Below are 27562 nucleotides of genomic sequence, written 5' to 3'. Positions count from 1 at the left end.
TGGAACGAGACAGACGTGGCACGAGACAGACGTGGCACGAGACAGACGTGGCACGAGACAGACGTGGCACGAGACAGACGTGGCACGAGACAGACGTGGCACGAGACAGACGTGGAACGAGACAGACGTGGAACGAGAGACGTGGAACGAGACAGACGTGGAACGAGACAGACGTGGAACGAGACAGACGTGGAACAAGACAGACGTGGAACAAGACAGACGTGGAACAAGACAGACGTGGAACAAGACAGACGTGGAAAGAGACAGACGTGGAAAGAGACAGACGTGAAGAGAGACAGACGTGAAGAGAGACAGACGTGAAGAGAGACAGACGTGAAGAGAGACAGATGTGAAAATGGAGACGTGGAAGAGAGATGTGGAAAGAGACAGACTGGGAACAAGACAGACGTGGAAAGAGACGTGGAAAGATGTGGACAGAGATATGGACAGAGACAGATGTGAAAAGAGACAAGGAAAGAGAAAAACATGGAAATAGACGTAGAACGAGACATGGAAAAAGACGTGGACAGAGACCGACGTGGACAGAGACCGACGTGGACAGAGACCGACGTGGACAGAGACCGACGTGGACAGAGACCGACGTGGACAGAGACCGACGTGGACAGAGACCGACGTGGACTGTGGAGACCTATGGTTATTGTGCCCCCCAGCTTAAAAATACCAGCCTGCAGCCAGCCAGGATTGTTGTATCCATTAGATGCAACAATGCCGGAACTTTATCTGGCTCAACACAATTACCCTGGTGCGGTGGCAGTCAGGATAATAAGCCGTTAATAACAGCTAACAGATGCCACTAAACCCTAGATTAGTAATGGGAGGCATCCGTCTCGTTTCAGGTCTCAGTCTCATTCCAGGTCCCCGTCTCGTTCCACGTTGTGACGGGGTATGCGACAGAGCAGTAAGGGACACCAGGCCGAGGAGCAACACAATTATATGTGGTTTAAACATAAAGGAATGGATGTGCTAATACAACAATAGAGTGCAATAAAAGGAAGGTGAGACTAACCTGTTAACATCTCCTCCTGCTGGAATGGCGCCACCCACACCCAACGCACGTTTCAGCAAACAGCCTTCGTCAGGGGCCCCCTGACAAGAGAAAAAACGGATCCAGCGGCATCAGTCGCCAGATCAGTTTTGGTTTTTTTTCAAAATTCGACAGATTGTGACTTATGGCAAAAAACTGATGTGTGAAAGGAGCCTGACTTGTACAATGAATTTGGAAAGGGAGAATAAGGCTGTGACGGGGTATACGACAGAGCAGTAAGGGACGCCAGGCCGAGGAACAATCCAAAGGGCTTTATTGGAACCACAAAGATAAAGCACCAAACATGAATATAAATCCTTAAAGTCTGCAAGGAGTCCACAACAAAACAACAGATCCGGGGGCGCCTCCCAGTATTTCGACACCAGGGAAAAATATGGCAATGGTTCTTCTTATACGAGTTCCTTGAGTTCAAAAGAATGAACAACAAAACACAATCCCACGTGGCCACTGATCTCCAATCTGTAACAGTCCATACACAGGCACTAGGGCCTAGCTTCAGCTATAAATTCGAGTCATTCACCAGCTGAGATCCAACTAACTGACTAACATGGGTCTCATTCTCCTCTTCTGGGATCAGCCCCTTAGGTGGGCAGAAGGGCCCAGTTCCCCTGGACATTTGATACATGAAAGGATTCTAGACATCCTGGCTCTATTCGGTCTACCAAGCTGTGGATCGGAGGAGTCCCATGATGAGAAGCATAAACAATCTCCCACCAGAAGCAGTACATACAGGACAATAGCTACTGCTGGAGCCTGATTACAATATGGTACAGGCTGTGGGGATATAATGTTACAACCAAAGAACAAAGACAGCCAAGCAACCTACATGACCCTATATTGCATAGAGTACATGAATAAAGGCCGGGAGTTGGGGAGGGACACATCGTCACAACCGTCTGTCTCTGTCCACGTCTCTGTCTACGTCTCTTTCCAGGTCTGTCTCTGTCCTCGTCTGTTGACAGAGACATGGACCGAGACAGGGGACCGAGACAGGGGACCGAGACAGGGGACCGAGACAGAGACGGGGACCGAGACAGAGATGGGGACTGAGACAGAGACCGAGACAGAGACGGGGACCGAGACAGAGACGGGGACCGAGACAGAGACGGGGACCGAGACAGAGACGGGGACCGAGACAGAGACCGAGACAGAGACGGGGACCGAGACAGAGACGGGGACCGAGACAGAGACGGGGACCGAGACAGAGACGGGGACCGAGACAGAGACGGGGACCGAGACAGAGACGGGGACCGAGACAGAGACGGGGACCGAGACAGAGACGGGGACCGAGACAGAGACGGGGACAGAGACGGGAACCGAGACAGAGACCGGGAACGAGACAGAGACAAGGAACGAGACAGAGATAAGGAACGAGACAGAGACAAGGAACGAGACAGAGACCGGGAACGAGACAGAGACTGGGAACGAGACAGATGGAGAAAGACAGACCTGGAACGAGATGCCTCCCATTACTAATCTAGGGTTTAGTGGCATCTGTGAACTATTAACCGCCTATTACCCTGACTGCCACCACACCAGGGTAATTGGGATGAGCCAGATAAAGTTCCGAGATTGTTGTATCTAATGGATACAACAATCCTGGGCGGCTGCAGGCTGGTATTTTTAAGCTGGGGGGGCACAATAACCATGGGTCTCTACAGTCGGCTTTATCATGTCTATCAAAATAGGGGGGACAGCACGCCATTTACAATAAATATTTAAATAATTTAAATAAAAATGCAGTCCCTCTTATTTTAATACAAAACCAGGATAAGCGCACAGCTGGGGGCTGCAACCTGTAGCCGTATGCTTTAGCTGTGCTGAGTAACAATATGGGGTGACCCTACGCTAATTTTTTAATTTATTTTTACAGCAATACAGACACACAGACAGCATCTCTGATTGAAAGCAGTAAGACATGTTGTCACACAGGGTGTGAGTGAGTCTGACTCCAACCAAAGACACGGGGACTGCTGGTAGGCCGGGGAAGCAATGTATATGCATGAGGTTAAGGAGTGGCCCCGGAAGTAGTGTGAGCAGCCAAGAAGCAGTGTACAGCCACGTGTGAGACCGGTAAGGCTACATGCGCATGCTGCAAATTTTGACGTTTTTTGGTGCAGTTTTGATGTCAGAAAATTCTTACTTTTGACATTCCTGCAAAGTCTATGAAAATTCAGAATTGTTGTGTGCATGTTGCAATTTGTTTGTCTGCAGTTTGTCACAGACGTCTCACAAACTGCAGAATGTTCATTATTTTTCGGTTTTGGCTTGCTTCACTGATAAAATGCATTAGAAATGCATGGTCAAAAAACTTATCAAAAACGCATCATTACAAACGGGGGGCTTTTTTCATGGGACAATGTGCAGTTTTTGGTGGGGTTTTTCAATGTCTCAAGGGTGCAGTTTTGTTGTGACAACAAAACTGCAGCAGCACATGTAGCCCAGGTATAACATGCATACTTTCCCTTTTTACCGTTATTTTATTTTTTTTAAATTACCAGATTTGTCGTTCCCAGATCGTTACCCGCAGTTCCCTGCTAACTCCGAGCCCAGAGTCACCCTGAGAACTCAGAGCCCAGAATCAATGCTTGGGTACTTTGGAACACATGTGGATCCAGACTTTTTCAGTTCGGATCCACCCATCACTAGCCAGCAGTTTTTGAAAACTTTATGAATCTTTTTTCTGATTGTGTTGGAAGGTTTAGGGTAGTCTATCTGTAATCACACTATGAACATGTCCGTTTGTCTTACAAAAGCTTTGAGAAAATTGTTCGGTTTGCAGGTTGGAGAAATTTACTTTTTTTGTATAATTAGTTTTGTTCCTCGGGTTCATGGTATCCGCTCAAGCGTTTAAGATGGATCTTTGGAAGGTACAAGCCATAATTGCATGGGTTCAACTTCGAGACCATAAATCATTGCAAGGGTTTCTAAGATTCATCAATTAGTACAGAAAATTTATTAGGGGTTTTTCTCAGATTAGCAAGTTGCTCACTGATCTCACTTGTAAGGGGGCAGATTTTAGGTTTTGGTCGCCGGCTACTGTCATGCAGTTTTAGGCCCAAAAACGCACGCGCAAAAATGCACTGTGCACACATAGCCTTATAGGTTGTATTGTTTCAAGATTCCTAAACATTGACCAACTTGCGGACATGTGCCTTTTTCTCTAGGAAATTATCTTCTGCTGAGAGACAATATGATGTTGAGAATTGTGAATAGCTCGCTGTCCAATGAGTTTTGTAGAATGGTGACACTTTTTTGGAGGCAGCTATTCGTCAAATTATGATTGTGACGGATCATAAAAATGTAGATTATATTAAATCAGCCAAGCGGTTGACCCCAAGGCAGGCCAGTCACTACACAGATAAGTTGTGAGACAAGATTCGAACGGCAAACACCCAGAACCTCCCAGTGTGAGAATGAATAGTTGGGAGAAAGCTGTGAATATAAGGAGCGCAATAGGGTCTTACCAGTGTAAAATATGGTGACTTTTTAATAGGAAAACCGCTCACCTGGAAAGGTTGTGAGACTCACAACCAGTATAGAGACATATAACAGCTGCAGCCGATCCCACGCGCCAAAGGCAGAAGCAAAACAAAAACCAGGATAATTGTGGTATACTCCGCGCTGCTGTACAAAGATTCACTCCAAATAATAAAAGCAATGGTGATGGTTTATTCTACGCGTTTCGAAGAGATATCCTCTCTTCTTCCTCAGGAAAATCCACCGAACACGGTGCTCGGTGGATTTTCCTGAGGAAGAAGAGGGGATATCTCTTCGAAACGCGTAGAATAAACCATCACCATTGCTTTTATTATTTGGAGTGATTCTTTGTACAGCAGCGCGGAGTATACCACAATTATCCTGGTTTTAGAATGAATAGTTGAGCAGTCACTGAACACATCGATAGCTCAACACGCCCCTACACTAGATTGGACAACTGAGCTGTAAATCAGCAGTACTGACAGCTGAGCACACCCCAAATCTATAATGTAGCAGTTACCTAATGTGTAAAAGATGCACAGGAGGAATTGTGACAGACAAATTTAACTTGCTTTGTCATACATATACAAATTTAGAAACCAGTGGAATATCTAGGCAGGGAGACATCATTTGAGGATGCTGCTGACGTCACATCTCTGTAATACATAGGCAATGAACGTGTATACAGACAGCACTCCAATGGAGCTGAAGAATCCAAAAATTTAATGTCATGGGTAATCTTGTGAGAGGACACAATAGGGTTGGGAAGTTTGAAGAGACAGTATAGGGAGGGTTAAATGTGAGGAGACAGCATTGGTGTGGGGAAGTGTGTTAGAAGACAGTTTATGGGGGGATGTTTGAGGGGACAGAAGGGTGGAGGAATGTGTAAGGGGTCAGTAAGGAGGAGCATAAGGGGACCGTAAGGGGGAAAAATGCAAGGTGAGAAATTTAAAAGATGATATGGGGAGAAATATGTGAGGAGCACAGTATATAGACTGGGTAAAAGTAGGCAACAGGGCAGAGAGCATGGGGACAGTGTAAGGGCACAGTTTAGAAGTGACAGTATACATAAGGGGAATTGAGTGAAGAAGGGACACAGTATACAGACTGGGCAGTGTAGACAGATATAGTGTGAGGGGAAAATTGTAAAGAGGGGGGCTAGTATGGTTACGAGAGGACATTATGGAGGCTATGTACCATAATAGGAAAAATACCAATGAAAATAGTGTATAACAGGGCGCTGCAGACTGTGGATGGAAAGGTCTTAATTTATTGCACTATGCGTTTCAAGGACTACAGTCATGGCCAAAAGTTTTGAGAATGCTACAAATATTAATTTTTCCAAAGTCTACTGCTTAAGTTTTTCTAATGGCAATTTGCATATACTCCAGAATGTCAAAGAGTGATCAGCTTAACAGCAATTACTTGCAAAGTCAATATTGGCTAAGAAAGAAGGGAATTTTGTTTACTTACCGTAAATTCCTTATCTTCTAGCTCCAATTGGGAGACCCAGACAATTGGGTGTATAGGCTATGCCTCCGGAGGCCGCACAAAGTATTACACTAAAAGTGTAAAGCCCCTCCCCTTCTGCCTATACACCCCCCGTGCTCCCACGGGCTCCTCAGTTTTGGTGCAAAAGCAAGAAGGAGGAAAAAATTATAAATTGGTTTAAAGTAAATTCAATCCGAAGGAATATCGGAGAACTGAAACCATTCAACATGAACAACATGTGTACACAAAAAAACAGGGGCGGGTGCTGGGTCTCCCAATTGGAGCTAGAAGAAAAGGAATTTACGGTAAGTAAACAAAATTCCCTTCTTCTTTGTCGCTCCATTGGGAGACCCAGACAATTGGGACGTCCAAAAGCAGTCCCTGGGTGGGTAAATAATACCTCATAATAGAGCCGTAACGGCTCCGTCCTACAGGTGGGCAACAGCCGCCTGAAGGACTCGCCTACCTAGGCTGGCATCCGCCGAAGCATAGGTATGCACCTGATAGTGTTTCGTGAAAGTGTGCAGGCTCGACCAGGTAGCCGCCTGACACACCTGCTGAGCCGTAGCCTGGTGCCTCAAAGCCCAGGACGCACCCACGGCTCTGGTAGAATGGGCCTTCAGCCCTGAGGGAACCGGAAGCCCAGCAGAGCGGTAAGCTTCGGGAATTGGTTCCTTGATCCACCGAGCCAGGGTTGATTTGGAAGCCTGTGACCCTTTACGCTGGCCAGCGACAAGGACAAAGAGTGCATCCGAGCGGCGCAGGGGCGCCGTACGAGAAATGTAGAGTCTGAGTGCTCTCACCAGATCTAACAAGTGCAAATCCTTTTCACATTGGTGAATTGGATGAGGGCAAAAAGAGGGTAAGGAGATATCCTGATTGAGATGAAAAGGGGATACCACCTTAGGGAGAAATTCCGGAACCGGACGCAGAACCACCTTGTCCTGGTGAAACACCAGGAAAGGGGCTTTGCATGACAATGCTGCTAGCTCAGACACTCTCCGAAGTGAAGTGACTGCTACTAGGAAAACCACTTTCTGCGAAAGGCGTGCGAGAGAAATATCCCTCATTGGCTCGAACGGTGGTTTCTGAAGAACCATCAGCACCCTGTTCAGATCCCAGGGTTCCAACGGACGTTTGTAAGGAGGGACGATGTGACAAACCCCCTGCAGGAACGTGCGTACCTGTGTAAGTCTGGCCAAGCGCTTCTGAAAAAACACAGAGAGCGCAGAGACTTGTCCCTTAAGGGAGCCAAGCGACAAACCCTTTTCCAATCCGGACTGAAGAAAGGACAGAAAAGTGGGCAAGGCAAATGGCCAGGGAGAAAAACCCTGATCAGAGCACCACGACAGGAATATTTTCCACGTCCTGTGGTAGATCTTGGCGGACGTTGGTTTCCTAGCCTGTCTCATAGTGGCAATGACGTCTTGAGATAATCCTGAAGACGCTAAGATCCAGGACTCAATGGCCACACAGTCAGGTTGAGGGCCGCAGAATTCAGATGGAAAAACGGCCCTTGAGACAGCAAGTCTGGTCGGTCTGGTAGTGCCCACGGTTGGCCGACCGTGAGATGCCACAGATCCGGGTACCACGACCTCCTCGGCCAGTCTGGAGCGACGAGGATGGCACGGCGGCAGTCGGCCCTGATCTTGCGTAACACTATGGGCAACAGTGCCAGCGGAGGAAACACATAAGGGAGTTGAAACTGCGACCAATCCTGAACTAAGGCGTCTGCCGCCAGAGCTCTGTGATCGTGAGAACGTGCCATGAATGCCGCGACCTTGTTGTTGTGCCGGGACGCCATTAGGTCGACGTCCGGCATCCCCCAGCGGCAACAGATCTCCTGAAACACGTCCGGGTGAAGGGACCATTCCCCTGCGTCCATGCCCTGGCGACTGAGAAAATCTGCTTCCCAGTTTTCCACGCCCGGGATGTGAACTGCGGAGATGGTGGAGGCCGTGGCTTCCACCCACATCAAAATCCGCCGGACTTCCTGGAAGGCTTGCCGACTGCGTGTTCCTCCTTGGTGGTTGATGTAAGCCACCGCTGTGGAGTTGTCCGACTGAATTCGGATCTGCTTGCCTTCCAGCCACTGCTGGAACGCTTTTAGGGCCAGATACACTGCCCTGATCTCCAGAACATTGATCTGAAGTGATGACTCTTGCCGAGTCCACGTACCCTGAGCCCTGTGGTGGAGAAAAACTGCTCCCCACCCTGACAGACTCGCGTCCGTCGTGACCACCACCCAGGATGGGGGTAGGAAGGATTTCCCCTTCGACAATGAAGTGGGAAGAAGCCACCACCGAAGTGAAGCTTTGGCTGCCTGAGAGAGGGAGACGTTCCTGTCGAGGGACGTCGGCTTCCTGTCCCATTTGCGTAGGATGTCCCATTGAAGAGGACGCAGGTGAAACTGCGCGAAAGGGACTGCCTCCATTGCTGCCACCATCTTCCCCAGGAAGTGCATGAGGCGCCTCAAGGGGTGTGACTGACCCTGAAGGAGAGATTGCACCCCCGTCTGTAGTGAACGCTGCTTGTTCAGCGGAAGCTTCACTATCGCTGAGAGGGTATGAAACTCCATGCCAAGATATGTCAGCGATTGGGCCGGTGTCAGATTTGACTTTGGAAAATTGATGATCCACCCGAAACTCTGGAGAGTCTCCAGAGTAGCGGTGAGGCTGTGCTGGCATGCCTCTTGAGAGGGAGCCTTGACCAGCAGATCGTCTAAGTAAGGGATCACCGAGTGACCCTGAGAGTGGAGGACCGCCACTACTGCCGCCATGACCTTGGTGAAAACCCGTGGGGCTGTCGCCAGGCCGAACGGCAGTGCCACGAACTGAAGGTGTTCGTCTCCTATGGCGAAGCGCAGGAAGCGCTGATGCTCTGGAGCAATCGGCACGTGGAGATAAGCATCTTTGATATCGATCGATGCAAGGAAATCTCCTTGGGACATTGAGGCGATGACGGAGCGGAGGGATTCCATCCGGAACCGCCTGGTCTTCACGTGTTTGTTGAGCAGTTTTAGGTCCAGGACAGGACGGAAAGACCCGTCCTTCTTTGGAACCACAAACAGGTTGGAGTAAAAACCGTGACCCTGTTGCTGAAGAGGAACAGGGACCACCACTCCTTCTGCCTTCAGAGTGCCCAGCGCCTGCAGAAGAGCATCGGCTCGCTCGGGAGGCGGAGATGTTCTGAAAAATCGAGTCGGAGGACGAGAGCTGAACTCTATCCTGTAACCGTGAGACAGGATGTCTCTCACCCAACGGTCTTTTACCTGTGGCAGCCAAATGTCGGAAAAGCGGGAGAGCCTGCCACCGACCGAGGATGCGGTGTGAGGAGGCCGTAAGTCATGAGGAAGCCGCCTTGGTAGCGGCACCTCCAGCGGTCTTTTTAGGGCGTGACTTAGACCGCCATGGATCGGAGTTTCTCTGATCCTTCTGAGGCCTTTTGTACGAGGAGAATTGGGACCTGCCCGCACCCCGAAAGGACCGAAACCTCGACTGTCCCCTCCTCTGTTGGGGTAATTTTGGTTTGGCCTGGGGTAAGGATGTTTCCTTTCCCTTGGATTGTTTGATGATCTCATCCAGCCTCTCACCAAACAAACGGTCGCCAGAAAATGGCAAACCGGTTAAGGACTTTTTGGAAGCCGAATCTGCCTTCCATTCCCGTAGCCACAAGGCCCTGCGTATTGCCACCGAATTGTCGGCTGCAACCGCCGTACGGCTCGCAGAGTCCAGGACAGCATTAATAGCGTAGGACGCAAATGCCGACGTTTGAGAGGTTATGGACGCCACTTGCGGCGCAGACGTACGTGTGAGTGCGTCAATTTGCGCTTGACCCGCTGAGATAGCTTGGAGTGCCCATACGGCTGCGAATGCTGGAGCAAAAGACGCGCCGATAGCTTCATAGATGGATTTCAACCAGAGCTCCATCTGTCTGTCAGTGGCATCCTTGAGCGAAGCGTCATCTTCAACTGCAACTAAGGATCTAGCCGCCAGTCTGGAGATTGGAGGATCCACCTTGGGACACTGAGTCCAGCCCTTGACCACGTCAGGGGGGAAGGGATAACGTGTATCCTTAAGGCGCTTGGAAGAACGCTTATCTGGACAAACTCGGTGTTTCTGGACTGCCTCTCTGAAATCGGAGTGATCCAGAAACATACTCGTTGTACGCTTGGGGAACCTGAAACGGAATTTCTCCTGCTGAGAGGCTGACTCCTCCGCTGGAGGAGCCGAGGGAGAAATATCCAACATTTGATGTATGGATGCGATAAGATCATTCACTATGGCGTCACCATCAGGAGTATCAAAGTTGAGAGCGGCCTCAGGATCAGAATCCTGATCAGCTACCTCCGCTTCATCATACAGAGAGTCATCCCTCTGAGACCCTGAACAATGTGATGAGGTCGAGGGGATTTCCCAGCGAGCTCGCTTAGGCGGTCTGGGGCTGCGGTTCGTGTTAGAGACCTCACCCTGGGATCTATGAGACACCCCGGGGGAACATTGTTGTTCCAACTGAGGGGAACCAGGGGGCAGTGATTCCACAGTGCCCATGGTCTGAGATACCGGTCTGGACTGCAAAGCTTCTAGAATCTTAGCCATAGTCTCAGAAAGTCTGTCAGTAAAAACTGCAAACTCCGTCCCTGTCACCTGGACAGTGTTAGCTGGTTGTTCCCCCTGGGCCCCCCTTAGCAGAGGCTCCGGCTGAGTAAGTGCCACAGGGGCCGAGCAGTGCACACAATGAGGGTCAGTGGAACCTGCCGGTAGCGAGGTTGTACATGCGGCGCAGGCAGCATAGTAAGCCTGTGTTTTGGCACCCCTGCTTCTTGTGGGCGCCATGCTGTTGTCTCCTTTGAGCAACACAACAGGGTATATAGCCAGAAATCAACTGTGCACCATACAGTGTAAAGTATAGCCTTGTAAACATATAATCTATAATTACACTTCTGCACAAGTGGGGCCAGCACCTCAGGTGCTGCTTACCGCCCGCTTAAAGCGGTTGGTGTGGCCACCAGAATCCCTGCCTGGGTCCCCCAGAGCTTGCCTCCCCTCTGCAGCGTCCGAGGAGCTGACAGGAATGGCTGCTGGCGTCCTGAGGAGAGGAGGGAGCCGTGGGCGTGACCCAGAAAGTGCGGGAACTGGTGCCCCACTGTGCACAGTGAGGGGGGTGGAGTATGCAAAGCATGCTCCAGCCCTCAGTGCTGCCGTGCTGTACAGCGTCCCGCCCTTCCCCTGACTGGCAGGCCTGGGGGCGGGAAGACAAAGAGACTAGGCCCAAAAGCCGGGGACTCGAGTTATAAGCGCGGCCGCCGTATAAGCGCGGTCTGCGCGGAAGTCCCCGGCGCACTAACAGTCCCAGCCGCGCCGCAGTGATAACAATGGCAGCGGCGGTCAGCGCGGTAGTCCCCATACACTAACACACTCAGCGATGCTGCAGTGTGTAATGGCACAAACGCGGTCAGCGCCGCGGTCCCCGGTGCACTAGCACACCCAGCAATGCTGGCGTGTCGCTGTGCGCAGTCCCCACGGGGACACAGAGTACCTCAAAGTAGCAGGGCCATGTCCCTGAACGATACTCGGCTCCTATCCAGCAGAGTCCTCAGGAGCTGTGGATGGAGCACGGTCTCAGTGCCTGAAGACCGATTAGGATCCCACTTCACCCAGAGCCCTAAGGGGGATGGGGAAGGAAAACAGCATGTGGGCTCCAGCCTCCGTCCCCGCAATGGATACCTCAACCTTAACAACACCGCCGACAAGAGTGGGGTGAGAAGGGAGCATGCTGGGGGCCCTGTTATGGGCCCTCTTTTCTTCCATCTGACATAGTCAGCAGCTGCTGCTGACTAATCTGTGGAGCTATGCGTGCATGTCTGCCTCCTTCGCACAAAGCAAAAAACTGAGGAGCCCGTGGGAGCACGGGGGGTGTATAGGCAGAAGGGGAGGGGCTTTACACTTTTAGTGTAATACTTTGTGCGGCCTCCGGAGGCATAGCCTATACACCCAATTGTCTGGGTCTCCCAATGGAGCGACAAAGAAATGAACTTTAACCCCCAAAACACATTTTAACATCATTGCATTCCTGCCTTAAAAGGAGCAGCTAACATTGTTTTAGTGATTGTTCCATTAACACAGATGTGGGTGTTGATGAGGACAGGGCTGGCGATCAATCAGTCATGATTAAGTAAGAATGACACCACTGGACACTTTAAAAGGAGGCTGGTGCTTGGTATCATTGTTTCTCTTCAGTTAACCATGGTTATCTCTAAAGAAACACGTGCAGCCATCATTGCTCTGCACAAAAATGGCCTAACAGGGAAGAGTATCGCAGCTACAAAGATTGCACCTCAGTCAACAATCTATCGCATCATCAAGAACTTCAAGGAGAGAGCTTCCATTGTTGCCAAAAAGGCTCCAGGGCGCCCAAGAAGGACCAGCAAATACCAGGACCGTATCTTAAAACTGTTTCAGCTGCGGGATCGGACTACCAACAGTGCCGAGCTAGCTCAGCAATGGCAGCAGGCTGGTGTGAGTGTTTCTGCACGCACTGTGAGGCGGAGACTCTTTTGAGCAAGGCCTGGTTTCAAGGAGGGCAGCAAAGAAGCCACTTCTCTCCAGAAAAAACATCAGGGACCGACTGATATTCTGCAAAAGGTACAGGGAGTGGACTGCTGAGGACTGGGGTAAAGTCATTTTCTCAGATGAATCTCCTTTTCGATTGTTTGGGACATCTGGAAAACAGCTTATTAGGAGAAGAAGAGGTGAGCGCTACCACCAGTCTTGTCTCATGTCAACTGTTAAGCATCCTGAAACGATTCATGTGTGGGGTTGCTTCTCAGCCAAGGGAATTGGCTCACTCACAGTCTTGCCTAAAAACACAGCCATGAATAAAGAATGGTACCAGAATGTCCTCCAAGAGCAACTTCTCCCAACTGTCCAAGAGCAGTTTGGCGCCCAACAATGCCTTTTCCAGCATGATGGAGCACCTTGCCATAAAGCAAAGGTGATCACTAAATGGCTCATGGAACAAAACATAGAGATTTTGGGTCCATGGCCTGGAAACTCCCCAGATCTTAATCCCATTGAGAACTTGTGGGCTATCATCAAGAGACGGGTGGACAAACAAAAACCAACAAATTCTGGCAAAATGCAAGCATTGCTTATGCAAGAATGGACAGCTATCAGTCAGGATTTGGTCCAGAAGTTAATTGAGAGCATGCCAGGGAGAATTGCAGAGGTCCTGAAGAAGAAGGGTCAACACTGCAAATATTGACTTGCTGCATTAACTCATTCTGTCAATATAACTTTTTGGTACTCATAATATGATTGCAATTATATTTCTGTATGTGAAGTAAACATCAGACAAACACAATTAAAAACCAGAGGGCACCAGATGATGTGAAAATATAATTTTGGTGTCATTCTCAAAACTTTTGGCCATGACTGCAATCTGTTCTCTTCCTCAGGTGCTTATGCATTGTAATCAACAACAGTATTATATATTAAACATGATATGCAATCAATTAGTATATATAAAATTAATCAATCACCAATTGGTTCAATTCAGATCTGGCAAATATGTACTAAAACTAATAAATAAGCACACTTATTATGTGTTACAACTAAATACGGTATAGATATTAAATACCTATACAACTGAAAATGTAATCATATTAATAAAAAACATTAAAATTAAGACAAAAATTATTGATATGAATTAATAAAATATATATTCTCAAAGCTGATATTCAGGCCTTCAGGTGTTAAAGTGCCGATTTTATTTATGCAATAATACTCCTTCCATATAAAATCTGCAAATCCAGCCGAGCTATGGACCGGGATTTGATCTATAACGGTTAAATTTAAATCATCCGTGTTTTTTTGGTGTTCCAGCGCAAAATGTTTAGAGGCACTATGATTCAGTATGCCGTGTCTAATATTGTGGTGATGCTTATTCTATTGGAAAATTACTTCAGAATATGTTGGCACCATGTAAGATTATTAGTGAGAAATGTACTCCTGCTTCACACTACACAATTAATTATTGTGGGATAGGTGTATAAATTTTGTTTCTAGAGGTAGTGTCACAAAATGTATGTATATGAGAAAGAGATTTGCATATGTGCCCATGTATATGCTGGATAAATATCTCTATATTAATATACACTCAAATGGCCTACTGGTGTCCCAAGTGTAGGTGATAGCCCAGCATTATGGATAGATATGTATGTATAATGATGAGCAAAAGGGTAAATGTTTATAACTTCTGACTTTCAATCTCCATATCTCACCATCCACAACAGCTTTACCTTCATTTTATAGACAAGCTTATACCATAAAAACTAATTTAATACCGTTGCCCTCAAGCAATTTTTCGTTTTTCATTTTAGCTTTTTCCTCCCCTTCGTCTGAGAGCTATAACTTTTTTATTTTTCCGGCAATATTGCCATATCAGGGCCTATTCTTTGCAGGACGAGTTGTACTTTGAATGAAACCATTAGTTCTACCATATAGTGTACTGAACTGAAAAACGGAAAAAATAAGTTTCATATGTGGAGAAATAGTGAAAAAAGTGAAATTCGACAATGGTATGGGGGGGGGGGGGTTATTCACCATGTCCACTATTCGGTAAAACTAATGAGTCATTATAATGCCTCAGGTCGGCACATGTTCGCAGATACCAAACATGTATACTTTTATCTAAGTGATGAAAAAAAGATTGAGATGTTTGTCTAAAAAAATAGCACTTTTATAGCCATTTTCCGAGACTGGTGCGCAGTGATGGCTTGTTTTTTTGTGTCTTGAGCGGACGTTTTTAATTATATTATTTTTGTATATTTGTGCAGTTTTGATCGTTTATTATTGTATTTTTAGGAAATGTTGCGGCAACCAAACGACGTAATTTTGGCGTATGAAATTTTTGTCGAGCCACGCCATGTACAAATCAGATTTAGGCGGGCTTTACACGCTGCGATATCGTTACCGATATCGCTAGAGTGCATACCCGCCCCTATCGTTTGTGTGACACGGGCATATTGCTGCCCGTCGCGCACCCCCGTCACACGGACTTACCTGCATAGCGACGTCGCTGTGACCGGCGTACCACCTCCTTTCTAAGGGGGCGGTTCGTTCGGCGTCACAGCAATGTCACTAAGCGGCCGCCCAATCAAAGCAGAGGGGCGGAGATAAGCGGGACGAACATCCCGCCCACCTCCTTCCTTCCTCATTGCTGGCGGGACGCAGGTAAGGTGAGGTTCCTCGTTCCTGCGGTGTCACATGAAGCGATGAGTGCTGCCACAGGATCAAGTAACTACATCGCCCAAACATCAGCAACGATAATTGGGAATAGGGGGGGAAATGTCACCGATGAGTGATTTTGAACGTATTTGCGACGATTCAAAATCGCTCATAGGTGTTACACACAGAGACCTCTAAAGCGGCCGGATGTACGTTACAAATTCCGTGACCCCAACGAGATCGCTTTAGCAAAATCGTAGCGTGTAAAGCCACCCTAAGTGATTCTATATTTTGAGAGATCGGCTAAATGTTTATTTTTTTTTAATTGTATTATTTTCAATTGGGCGAAGAGGGGGTGATTTGAACTTTTTTTTTTTTTATTAGCCCCATAGGGGACTTTATCACTGCACAATCCAATCCCCTGTGCATTTCTGCTGATCAGAGCAGCATCGCTTATCTCCTGTGAGTGCCAGCGCTCTGTCGGCTCTCACAGTGAGTGAGTCATGGCAGCATGAGAAGTCATCAGCTGAGTCCATGCTACCATGACAACACATTGGAGAGGAATGTCATGATTCCCCACCGCGGCCCTTTAAATTGTGCTGTCAGTGTTTGATAGCACGATCTAAGGGGTCTATATGGGACTAAACTTTTATTACTGTTTGCTGGTATAATCCATTGCAATGCACAAGCATTTCAATGGATTGTACCTGCCCTGATAGAACGGCTTTTAGACCATGCTGTTGGCATTTTGTAATAAGCTTGACATAGCCAGGTAACCCAAAGGTTGTCATTTGACCTCTGAATACCATGGCAACGATCGGGATCCCGTGATCATGTTGCGGGGATCCAGATCGGGTGTGAGAGGGAGCACACGTCCTCTCCCAGCCCAATAAATGCTGCAATCGCTATTGTATGATTGTGATTTAAGGTGTTAAACAACCAAGAGCGACGCAGGTACCGTCCCTGGTTGTGACAGCTGGAGCTTGGCTATCCCCTACACTGGCGGTGATCATGCAGGTATAGCTCCTGTGCCGACTGGAGCATGATGACTCAAGTTTATGTCATAGGTCATAAACCCCTATCCGACCAGAAGGTACACCTATGTCAAAAGTCGTGAAGGGGTTAATATTCCAACAAAATTCAAACCATTGTATACACAAAAGTGACAATTTATATTGCAGGAACAAAATTTACTTTACCTCAGATGATATCAAATCTGACTTAAATTGACTGTTTTGTGCATCATGAAGACAAATAGATAATAATGCTTCAAATAATTTTCCGACACCAGATGACCACTTCTGAGCATCAGTTTTGCCATCAGACAACAAACTTGACATGTCATCTGGAGAATCAGGAGCTTTCATAGACTCGTGGCTTGTAATTAAAATTTCCATTTCATCATACGGTTCCACATGAGAATTTTCATCTATACATTGCTTGAATGTTTCTGATTGTGAGGATGTGGGTCTTGCAGAACTAAAGTCTTCAAAATTGCATAATTTATTGATCATCATAAAAAAAAGCTTACAACACAAATCAAAGCCACCAATTTTGAGAAATTGCTTCTGGAACATCATACTTTTCAAGTAAAGCCGGTAACACAGAGACCAAATGTCTGCTGCTTGGTGCATTTGTGCTGGTGGAGGCAAGAACAAGCTTTCAACATTCAGCTTTGGTAAAACGTAGAGTGGTACACTAGCAGTATTGTCATAACCAGATACGTCTTCTGATTTGAGTGATTCAAGATCAGACTCTGCATCTTTGCTCACAGTCAAAAACGTCAAGCAGAGAAATACATTTATTATGTTTATAGTCTCATCAAAATCCTCTCTTTTCTTCCGACAGGCATCTCTCAGGACACCGTAAAATTTACTCATACTTTGAGAAATATGTATGTATTCATGAGACTTTAAAAGATGAACAGAAAATTCTGAAGTCAGTGGCGTGTTAGCATCATTAGCACCAACATCTGCAGAGGGTGGTAAAAGGTCAGTTTGTAGCTTTCCAACGCAAATAAGGGTCTCAAATATTTTCAAACAAAAACTTCTCAATGAATCTAAATAGATAAGTTCAGTAACTTGATTTAATCCATTCAAATTGAAGAAAGTTTCCCGAACTACCCTAGGGAAAAAAAAAAAAGTGTAAATATGACTTATTTCCTTAAAGAGGACCTTTCCATAAATATTTCATGCTGAATTGGACATAATATACGCTACTAAAAAGTTAGGGATATTTGCCTTGTAGATAAAATTTCAGGATGATCCTAAAATGCCCTCTAATCTTTTGAACTTAACGTGACCTTCTCTAAACTATTGAATGCACATGTCAATGTTTCAGCACTTTTTGCACAACTTGCTGTCTCTAACAAGGAGCGAAACAAAATTATAATTTTGTAGTTCTGATAACTTTTAATGGCTAACTAAAATAAAATGAATGATGTTACAAAGCAAACTTTCAAGACTTCATAGGTCTCTTCATCAGGCATGGTTTAACAAAATATCTGAAGAAATACAAATATATACACAGAGCAGAGGCATGGTATAATAAATGCACATTTAAATGAACAAACACTGAGCTTAGAGAGTCAATCCTATTCACATTTTGAGTCATCACACCAAGACATCAACAATTGATCAACAGTACCTCGCCATTGCAAGGCTTCAAGTAGGATGTTCTAAGAAAAAAAGTGATCACTGATCTTTGAGTAATACCTTCCCAATTTTGATGAAACTGCTTTATTCTTCCACCTACCGCAAATCTATCATTATTTTCGCTCCTTACTTGAGTTTCTAAACAGGGACCCCCTATTTTTATCCCTTTGATAACCTCCAGTTTTGTTTTTTTATTCCCTCGTGCTAAATTTATTAAATCTCCTCCCACTATAAAAGGGCTCACAGGGTCTATTGGAAAAGGATGGTAGCCGTTTGTGTCATCAGAAGCATGGGTCAAAGTATCAAGCAGGAATGAACCAAGCAAATTCTCTCTCATAGGGGATTGCCCTTAGCATAGTTTTTTAGGCATCACATATCTTCCAATTTTTAAACTAGAGGGTTCAAAAGGTCTAGGTTGATCAGCCATGCGAAACCTGTATCTAATTTAAAACGCATCTGCTGAAGAATCTGCTAAAAAATATAAAAAAAAAATCTGCTGCCTTCTGAATAAGAGGGAGGCTGAAATCCATTCACAGGGGGATTTTCCGCTGAGCTGGGCAGCCAACTGTTCTAACCACAGGGTCAGGAACGTAGCTGTGCAGGTACCTGCTTTGGTAGGTTTAAGGAATAAAGTTCCTGATTGTCAAATCCTTTTTAGAAAAAAAACAAAACTCTAGGCTTTCCTCACCATAGGTTCTTGAGTAGGCACAGGTCATTTAAAAGAAAGGATGGAGTTTTTTCTCATTTTGGGGATGGGAACCTCCATATTTGTGGCCTTATCGCATATAACATACCCTTTCCATAAATGAGTACCGTATTTATGTTTAACACTCTTTGAAATTAAGCCCTTTTTATCTGGTCTTTTCCGTTCTTTTCTAATCATGGTAGAAACATTTTTACATATAATGACGTTCCATTTATTTATCGCTTGCGATCGTATCACAGCTGCGGAGAAGATGGAAGAAGCACTTTTCACCGTATCCCTCCAACCTGTCTCTGAGTACATCGCACTTCAGTCGGATTACATGCGAGTGCATTGTGAGATTTCACATGCTCCCATAGACTTGTATGGGCGTGCATGTGCTGAGACTCGCTGTCAAATGCAGCAAGCAGCAATTTATTCCACATGCCGCTTATAGCATGAGAAATCAATCGCAGATTGACACTGCCCCATGGTTTTGCACTAGAGAGCTATCCGATGTTTAATTCGTACAAAACGCAAATGGAATTGAATCCTCACACTGATTTACAGGTACAGAAACAGCATTAAGCATCTCTTTATACTTTATATGAAAAAGAAAAAAAAAACAAGTAAAAAAAATAAGGTTTTACATGACTGCCTGCTGAAATAAAAATATTACAGCTCTAAAACTACGGTGATGCAAAAACCTTTTTTTACCATAATAAAAGCGTTTTTAAGTGTGTAGTAGTAGCCAAATTGAGCAGAAGAATAAAGCCGTCTAATCACTTATACTACACAGTGAATGGCATAAAAAATAAGTTGAGGGGTGTGGCCAGGACGGCGATGGCGTAGACAGCACAAGTCCGAGCTCCTGGGCTTAACCATCTACAGTGACAGTGACCTAAAAAAGCTACATATAATGAAATTTTCTATCAAAAACCTCTGTAGAGGGGTAGAGGAATTATTCTGGACTATTTTGAGACCAGTTAAGAAAAAGATGACCTAGCATCACCTTAATCAGGTGCTCAGGAGAAAGCAAAGAACAGTAAGGAAAAAATAACTCAGGCACACTGTACAATTTCCCAAAAAGGATTTACAGACACAAGTTTGTTCAATCTTGATCTTTTTCTTTTATTGATGTGAAAAAAAGGTGCTGTACAATTACAGAGAGTCCGCCTGGACACAACGTTTCGGCCTATTGGCCTTCCTCTGGTCGGACAGTCTGACTGGAGTGTTTACAAATATAACAGGATAAACAAAAAAGAACATAGATCAGTATGAGAACACAGGTTGATATGCATATAATACAAACAGCAGTAATATACGATATCGGTGTACAAAAACAGAGGAGGATACAATATAGACTCACAGGTCAAAGAACGAGATCTTCCAATGATGCAGAGAGGCGAGTATGGATACACAGAGGAAACGCCATATGTTTTGTCGTGAACAAAGGGAGTACCACATTAGGGAGAGGGTCAGTGCGGGAAAATCTATGCGATATAAAGGGGCAAGAGGCTCACCCAATATGAGCAGTCCCAGTATTGGTGGAAAATGGTAGCACGTATGTTCTCTACCTAAACCATGGGAGAAAGTTGTTTGGGTTATCACTAAACTGCATTAGGAAAGTATTCCAAGATTGGATTAACATAATAAAGTTCGGTCTTGTCACCTCTAGCCAAAACCATAGAAAAAATCTTGTCTCCGTTTATTCCACTGACACCATTATATATTAAGGACACGTCACACTTCCTTGAAGTTTTGACGGAATTACACCACGTCCACCATTCTGCTTTCCTTGTAACACTGGGCGTCAACAGTTTGTACACTAGCATTAACCATGACGAAGGAATACGGGCGGTAGACTGGTTCTTGAAACAGTACACCACCTCACCTATTGATAATAGAACCTTTTGCACTGATATGCTTAGGATCATCTTTGAACAAAATTTCTTCCTCTTCCAGGACCAATTTTACGTCCAGCGTAGGGGGACCGTGATGGGGTCCAACGTTGCGCCCCCCTACGCTAACATATTTATGACATCTTTTGAGGATAGGTTTATTCATTCCCACCCACTTATCACCCGACATGCTCTTTTATGGCGTCGTTATATAGACAATGTCTTCATGATTTGGGATGGTGACCTGGACTCCCTTCTTGCCTTCCATACAAAGAATAATACCTACATGCCTGGTCTCTCATTTACCATGCACTAGGATACGGATAAAATTAATTTTTTTGGACTGCATGGTCATAAAAGGAAGTGATGGAACACTCACCACTGATATCTATATCAAGCTTACCGACAGGTATAGCCTATTGCATTTTACGAGTAACCATCCCAGACACACCAAACAATCCCTGCCCATCTCACAACTCACGCGGGTAGACAGACTAGTCACCAATGAAGACACCAGAATAATGAGACATGCAGAGATGAGCGATAAGTTTAAGCATAGGGGCTATCCACGCCAGATAGCCACTAGAACCACCACAACCTTAAACCATGGGAGCAACTGGACTGCATCCCTTTCATAAATACCTACCATCCCATTTCACCTTTACTAAAAAAGATCATTCTACGACACTGGCAGAAAATTCCAGAATCCACCTCTAATTTGCCATAAAAAAAAATCAACCAATTTAAAGAATAAACTTATTCGGGCTGACATTGGTTCAGCCATGAGTATTCCCCGTCAAAGGTTTATCAATAATCCCCAATTCGGCACTTTCCCATGCCTGGTATGTGCCCAGTGTTCCAACGTCATTAAAGGCAGCTCCTTTACACATCCAAGAACTGGCAAAATCTTCCAGATTAAGAACTTCTTTACATGCGACAGCTCCTTCGTCATTTACTACATCAAGTGTCCTTGCGGTCTCGGATATGTTGGGGAGACAACCCAGCATGTCTGAGACTGCATCAATAAGCATAAGTCTGACATCAGATGCAGACGGACTCCATTACCCATTCCCCACCATTTCTTATCTGCCGGACACAAAATTTCCCAGCTCAGGTTCCAAGTTATAGACCAGGTTGACATCAACCATAGAGGGGGTGATAGGGTCAAACACCCCTTGGAAAGGGAGGAGAGATGGATTCATACCCTGGGTACAATGGAACCCCATGGACTAAACCGTAAATATTAAACAGGTTTCTGATAACTAGAGATGAGCGAACCGGTCCCGGTTCGGCTCGAGGTCGGTTCGCCGAACGGAGGTCCCGTTCGAGTTCGGCTCGTCGAACGTTCGACGAACCGAACTCGAACTGCATAGGAAACAATGGCAGGCAATCACAAACACAGAAAAACACCTAGAAAACATCCTCAAAGGTGTCCAAAAGGTGACAAACAACACACAACACATGGGAAAGTGACAAGGACATATACTCATGCGAAAACAAAAGAGCTGGACAAGGAAAAAGAGGAGGACACACAGATATATGAGTATATGCAAGGAAACATCGATTCCATTATTGTGCAACTTGAGCCCTGCTCATTTTAGGCTTCCAATCTTGATAAATTGCCTGAGCTCGCCACGTACGCCTTGGGGATCTTGTCGTGTCCTGCAGCCAGCGTTCTCTCGGAACCTGTCTTCAGTGCTGCTGGGGGTCTGCTGGCAGATAAGCACACGTGTCTGTCCACTGACAATGTGGACATGGCTCTCAGAGGACTTTTCTTCCCCTGGGTCAGCCAGGGGACGGGAAAGGCACGCGTATTTTTGAGAGTGCTTCATGCAAAGCATCTTTTTCTTTTTCAAAAGGGGGGTCAACCGATGCCAGTCAAGTGGGGTGTGTGTGGCACAGTTAGTGTAAACGAGGGAGACTGTGGTTGGAGTCCCCTCGCTGTGTTTCTAAAAGAACCAAGATAAACAAGTCATGGCTCTCAGAGGACTTTTCTTCCCCTGGGTCAGCCAGGGGACGGGAAAGGCACGCGTATTTTTGAGAGTGCTTCATGCAAAGCATCTTTTTCTTTTTCAAAAGGGGGCTCAACCGATGCCAGTCAAGTGGGGTGTGTGTGGCCCAGTTAGTGGCAACGAGGGAGACTGTGGTTGGAGTCCCCTCGCTGTGTTTCTAAAAGAACCAAGATGAACAAGTCATGGCTCTCAGAGGACTTTTTTTCCCCTGGGTCAGCCAGGGGACGGGAAAGGCACGCGTATTTTTGAGAGTGCTTCATGCAAAGCATCTTTTTCTTTTTCAAAAGGGGGCTCAACCGATGCCAGTCAAGTGGGGTGTGTGTGGCCCAGTTAGTGTAAACGAGGGAGACTGTGGTTGGAGTCCCCTCGCTGTGTTTTACATGCTTTTAGAAGGGCATGACATGGCTTGGAGGTTGACTTTCAGCATCTGCAAACTGTTGCCTACCAAAATGCTGCCTTTCCAACACCTGTGGTTATAGACAATGAGGAACATACTGATGAAGATGAGACGCAAATACCCGATTGGGATGACAACTTAAATATTCGGTCAGGGCAAGAAGAGGCTCGGTCTGAGGGGGAGGGGAGTGCAAACACAACAATTGATGATGAAGTTCTAGATCCCACCTACTGTCAACCCACAGTCAGGCACTCGAGGAGGTCAACAGAGGCGGTGGAGGAGGATGCAACCGACGACGAAGTTACCTTGCGCCTTCCTGGACACAGTCGGAGCACTGGTAGCACGTCTACAACTGCATCCTCAGCCACCAGTCTGCCTCTGAGCATTATTCGGGGTGGATCAACAAGTCGCATGGCCTCTAAGCCTTGCCTAGCCTGGTCCTTTTTTGACATAGAAAAAGATCGACCAAATTATGTGATCTGTAAAATTTGTCATGGTTCTCTTACTAGAGGTCCAAACCTCAGCAGTTTGACAACGTCTTCCATGAATCGTCACATGAATAAATATCATATGGCCCGGTGGGAAGCTCACCGTGCTGCAATGCGGCCGAGCGGAGCGAACCATCCACCGCCTGCCCCTTCCAGTGCATCCGCGCGCTCGTCATCTTCTAGGACTGTGGGGACAGCTGTCACACCTGTTTTTCCACCCACAACTTCCACCACTGTAACCGCAACAGGCAGTTTGCTTGGTAGGTCGTCAGTTGGTTTGGAAGGGGAAACAAGTGAGTGTGTACAGCTCTCTCTGACATCGATAGCACCAACGTTGGATGAAGGCAACATCATGTCTCCGCCTGCACTTTCCTCACAAACCTGCATTTTTCCAGGGACACCCTACTCAACACCGTCTACACACAGCAGCCAGATCTCTGTCCCTCAGATGTGGTCAAATAAAAGGCCACTTACTGCGACCCATGACAAAGCGAAGAGGTTGACTCTATCCCTCTGTAAGCTGTTGGCTACCGAAATGCTGCCTTTCCGCCTAGTGGACACACAGGATTTTAGAGACCTTATGTCTGTCACTGTGATCCAGTACAAGATGCCCAATCACCACTGCTTCTCCAAGAACAGCATGCCCGCGCTACACCAGCATGTCGCACACAACATCACCACTTCTTTGAGAAACTCTGTGTGCGACAGGGTGCACTTCAACACAGATACTTGGACCAGTAAGCATAGACAGGGTCATTACAGGTCACTGACTGGGCACTGGCAAACTATGGTGAGAGATGGAGAAGGGTCTGCTGTCCAAGTCTTACCGTCCCCACGAGTTTTTTCAATCCTTCTTCTGTATGTAGAAGTTAATACACTGCTTCGGCCTCTTCAACCTCGTGTGGGTCCTCCACCTTGGCGCAAACCCGGTGTGGTTAGGCCACCCTTCCTTGTAACTGCGCACAAGCACTACCACACACCTCCTTACTATGCTGGCAGCAGAGCTCAATGCCATCAGGCGGTCAAAGTTTTACTTTGAAATGTATGGGAAATGTGAGTCACACCGCTGAGAAGTTGTGGACGGTTAGCTCTGGATACCGAGTTTCATCAATGGTTGTCTCCACTCAACCAGCAGCCAGGGAAGGCCGGGTGCGACAATGATGCAAACATGGGTGCGGCCCTTCGCTGTGACAATGTGACACACATGGCTTGTGTGTTTCACGTGTTGAACCTGGTTGTCCAGCAATTTTTAAAGCACTATCCTGGACCACATGGCCTTCTGCAGAGAGCACGGTGTAACGCCTTCCTTGATCCACACACTCAGATGGGCTGTTAATGATAGGCTAGAGGGAAGCCACTCACCAAGCAGGACCCCTAGAACCCTGAAACCCTTTAACCCCTATACAGGGATTAGGAATTGCACAGGGCCCAAGGTGATTAATACCTGTGGAAGGCTGCAGTTCCAGAGAATAGTAGTCAGGCAGGGTCAAAACATTAATTGAGGAACAGGAACAGAATGGGACGGCCAGGACTTAATCAGAAAACAAGCAGAGGTGAAATGCGGATCGGCCAACAAGGTACATAAACAGCAAGCAGGAAAAGTAGTCAGGTAACAAGCACACAAAATCATAAAACTGAACTGGGGGTAAAAGTAACCAGAGGTCATAGCTATGTCTGGCAGTGGTCTGCAGACAGGATGGGCATAAAAAAGGGTGTGGTGTCTTCCCATTGGTTGTAGCTGAATGATGGTACTTCATCTGTGAGATACCCACCAGCTACATTCAGCCAGAGATTCTGCATCTGTCAAGGTAATGCAGCCCAGTGGGTGAGCATAACCTGCGTCCACCTGCGCCGCTGGCATCGACTCCTCTCCCATCATCAGCACTATTCATGAAAGGAACACGGTGTCACCTGGCGACCGGAGTACAAATTGACGGAGCGGACTCCGTTGGTGACTTAACAGCCGTGTGCGGCAATGATGCAAACCTGGCTGCGGGCCATCCTCAGGGCAATGTGACACACGTGCCTTGTATGGCTCACGTGTTGAACCTAATTCTCCAGCAATCTTTAAAACACCATCACGGCCTACATGGCCTTGTGCAGCGGGCACGCTCGCTATGTGCTCACTTCCATCGTGCGCACACAGCAGCTCAACAACTTTCATCACTCCGGAAGTCTTAGGGTCTGGCAGTTAAACGCCGGAAATGCGATGTTCCGACACGCAGGAATTGGAATCTGCACATGTTGCAGCGTGTGTGGCAGCACCGCAGAGCCCTGCTGAAATACGGTATGACATATAGCCTGGGATAACTTGATCAAGAGGTGGTGCAGATCACGCTGCTGGAGTGGTGTCAGATCAAGGACCTATGCACCCTGCTACACAGTTTACAAATGTCGACGAAGATGTTTAGCACTGGCAATGTCATTCTCAGCGTGACAATTCTGGTCATTTACATGATGGAGCACACTGTAATTATTATTCGGAGTCAGGTGTTGGGACAAGAGGAAGGGGAGGAAGTACAGGAGGAGTCATATGCGGAAGGGATAACAAGATCTACGAGGTCCAGATGGTCAGCGGCACCTATGCGGCATTCATGGTGAGGGAGAGGGATTAACAAGGGCGCATAGTATCAGCAAAAAGTGTTGATGAAAGTGCAGGAGCCCATGAAGAAATGGAGGAGGAACTGGCGATGGGCATGGAAGACTCAGCAGATGAGTGAGAGCTTGCTCACATTTCGGTTGTGCGAGGTTGTGGGGAGAGGGCAGAGGAAGGATGCACGATTCTCACCTCTCTGCCACCAACACACCAAGGACTTGGTCCTCCTGGATGCACAAGACACATGAGCGCCTTCTTGCTGCACTACCTACATGACCCTCGGATTGTATGAATTCGAAGTAATCCTGAATACTGGGTTGCCACACTGTTAGATCCCCGGTACAAGACAAAATTTGGCGAACTAATTCCTGCCATAGAAATGGACGCACGTATACAGGAGTATCTGCAGAATGTGGTACGCAATCTTAGATCTACTTTTCCACTAAACACCAGTGCTGCACAGAGTGAATCTCAACGCTTTGTCATGGATAGGAGGAAATGGTCTTTTACTTGTCCACATCGGAGGGACCGAGGGATGGCTGCTGTGCTGAGATGTCGTTGAGTACGGTGTCCCTGCACAGTTGCACTTTTGGTCATATACCAAAATGAGTTAAAAAAGGACAGATGCTGGTGGAAAGGGGAACAGGTGTGTTGGAAAGGGGAAAAAGGTTTTGGTCCGTGGATTTGGTGGTTAAGCAATTGTAACATTTGCTGAAGAAACACCATCTGTTACAGTGGGACTGGCAGATTTGGATAAAGTGGTATATAATCTGTGACCGCTATATAACGAAAATTAATAAGAAAAGAAAGAGAAAGGTATATATCCCCATCAGCAGTCAGTGTCCACCGTGCTCCCAGTTGGAAAAGGAGAGGTTGGCAACTGGAAGGTTTGGTGGAGGATACAGAGCTGTTTGGCTATGAAACTAATAGTAGCCTGAACCGAGTTAGACGCCATTCGGATCTGGAGACTGTGAGCCCTGTTAGCGTCACAGGGTCCACATGCCCACCCAGCCCAGGAACTCTTTGTTAACAACACAGGGGCCATTGAGTACGCTGACCGTGTGCGTAGGGGCACACCTGTGGACAGCAGGCGCATCAGCAGCAGCAGGCCTGTTAATGCCACTGGGCTGCACAAGCAGGACTGGTAGGACAGGAGCTGGTCTTAACCGTTCTGCGTTACCAACTGTGGTGGTGGCCTGCATCGACACCCTATCCCTGCCTACCTCTGGCCTAAAGCCGCAATGGGTTCAACACATGGAGGTGTGCTCTTTCGGAGCATAATAGAAGACTGCGCACCTCCTTGTTGGCTCCAGCCCCTTTTATAACCTGGGTCCGCCCCAAACCAGGGTGAACCACAATGCACCTCCTGGAGACAAAAGTAGAGTGACACGTCATGAGTGGCATAACTTGCGTCCTATTTGGAACCGCAACTTCAATGATGACCTCATGGCTGCCATGACCCAAACACCTCACCAGTCATCGTCTGACCATCAATAATGCGGTGACAAGTCATAGGGGTGGGCCTCTGCAAGCCATTTGGGAGGACACCTGATGCCCTGTGGTCTATA

At 46.8% G+C, this 27562-nt stretch overlaps 1 protein-coding gene across 6 annotated transcripts in view; it reads right to left on the bottom strand.

The window, feature by feature from the left end:
- The window catches only part of LYST (lysosomal trafficking regulator), a 1763279-nt gene that overhangs the window by 1528322 nt on the left and 207395 nt on the right, over nt 1–27562 (bottom strand). For all 6 annotated transcript variants that reach the window (XR_012751618.1, XM_075339737.1, XM_075339736.1 and 3 more), the window contains exon 5: nt 16464–17388. Coding sequence is in view for 5 of the 6 variants with exons in the window: in XM_075339737.1 (XP_075195852.1) it covers nt 16464–17388 (925 nt within the window). In the remaining variant the exon portion in view is untranslated. The remainder of the gene's footprint in view (nt 1–16463; nt 17389–27562) is intronic.

The sequence above is a fragment of the Anomaloglossus baeobatrachus genome, chromosome 3, assembly GCF_048569485.1.
Source record: "Anomaloglossus baeobatrachus isolate aAnoBae1 chromosome 3, aAnoBae1.hap1, whole genome shotgun sequence".
Lineage (NCBI taxonomy): Eukaryota > Metazoa > Chordata > Amphibia > Anura > Aromobatidae > Anomaloglossus > Anomaloglossus baeobatrachus.
This window is presented reverse-complemented; position numbering and strand designations above follow the sequence as displayed.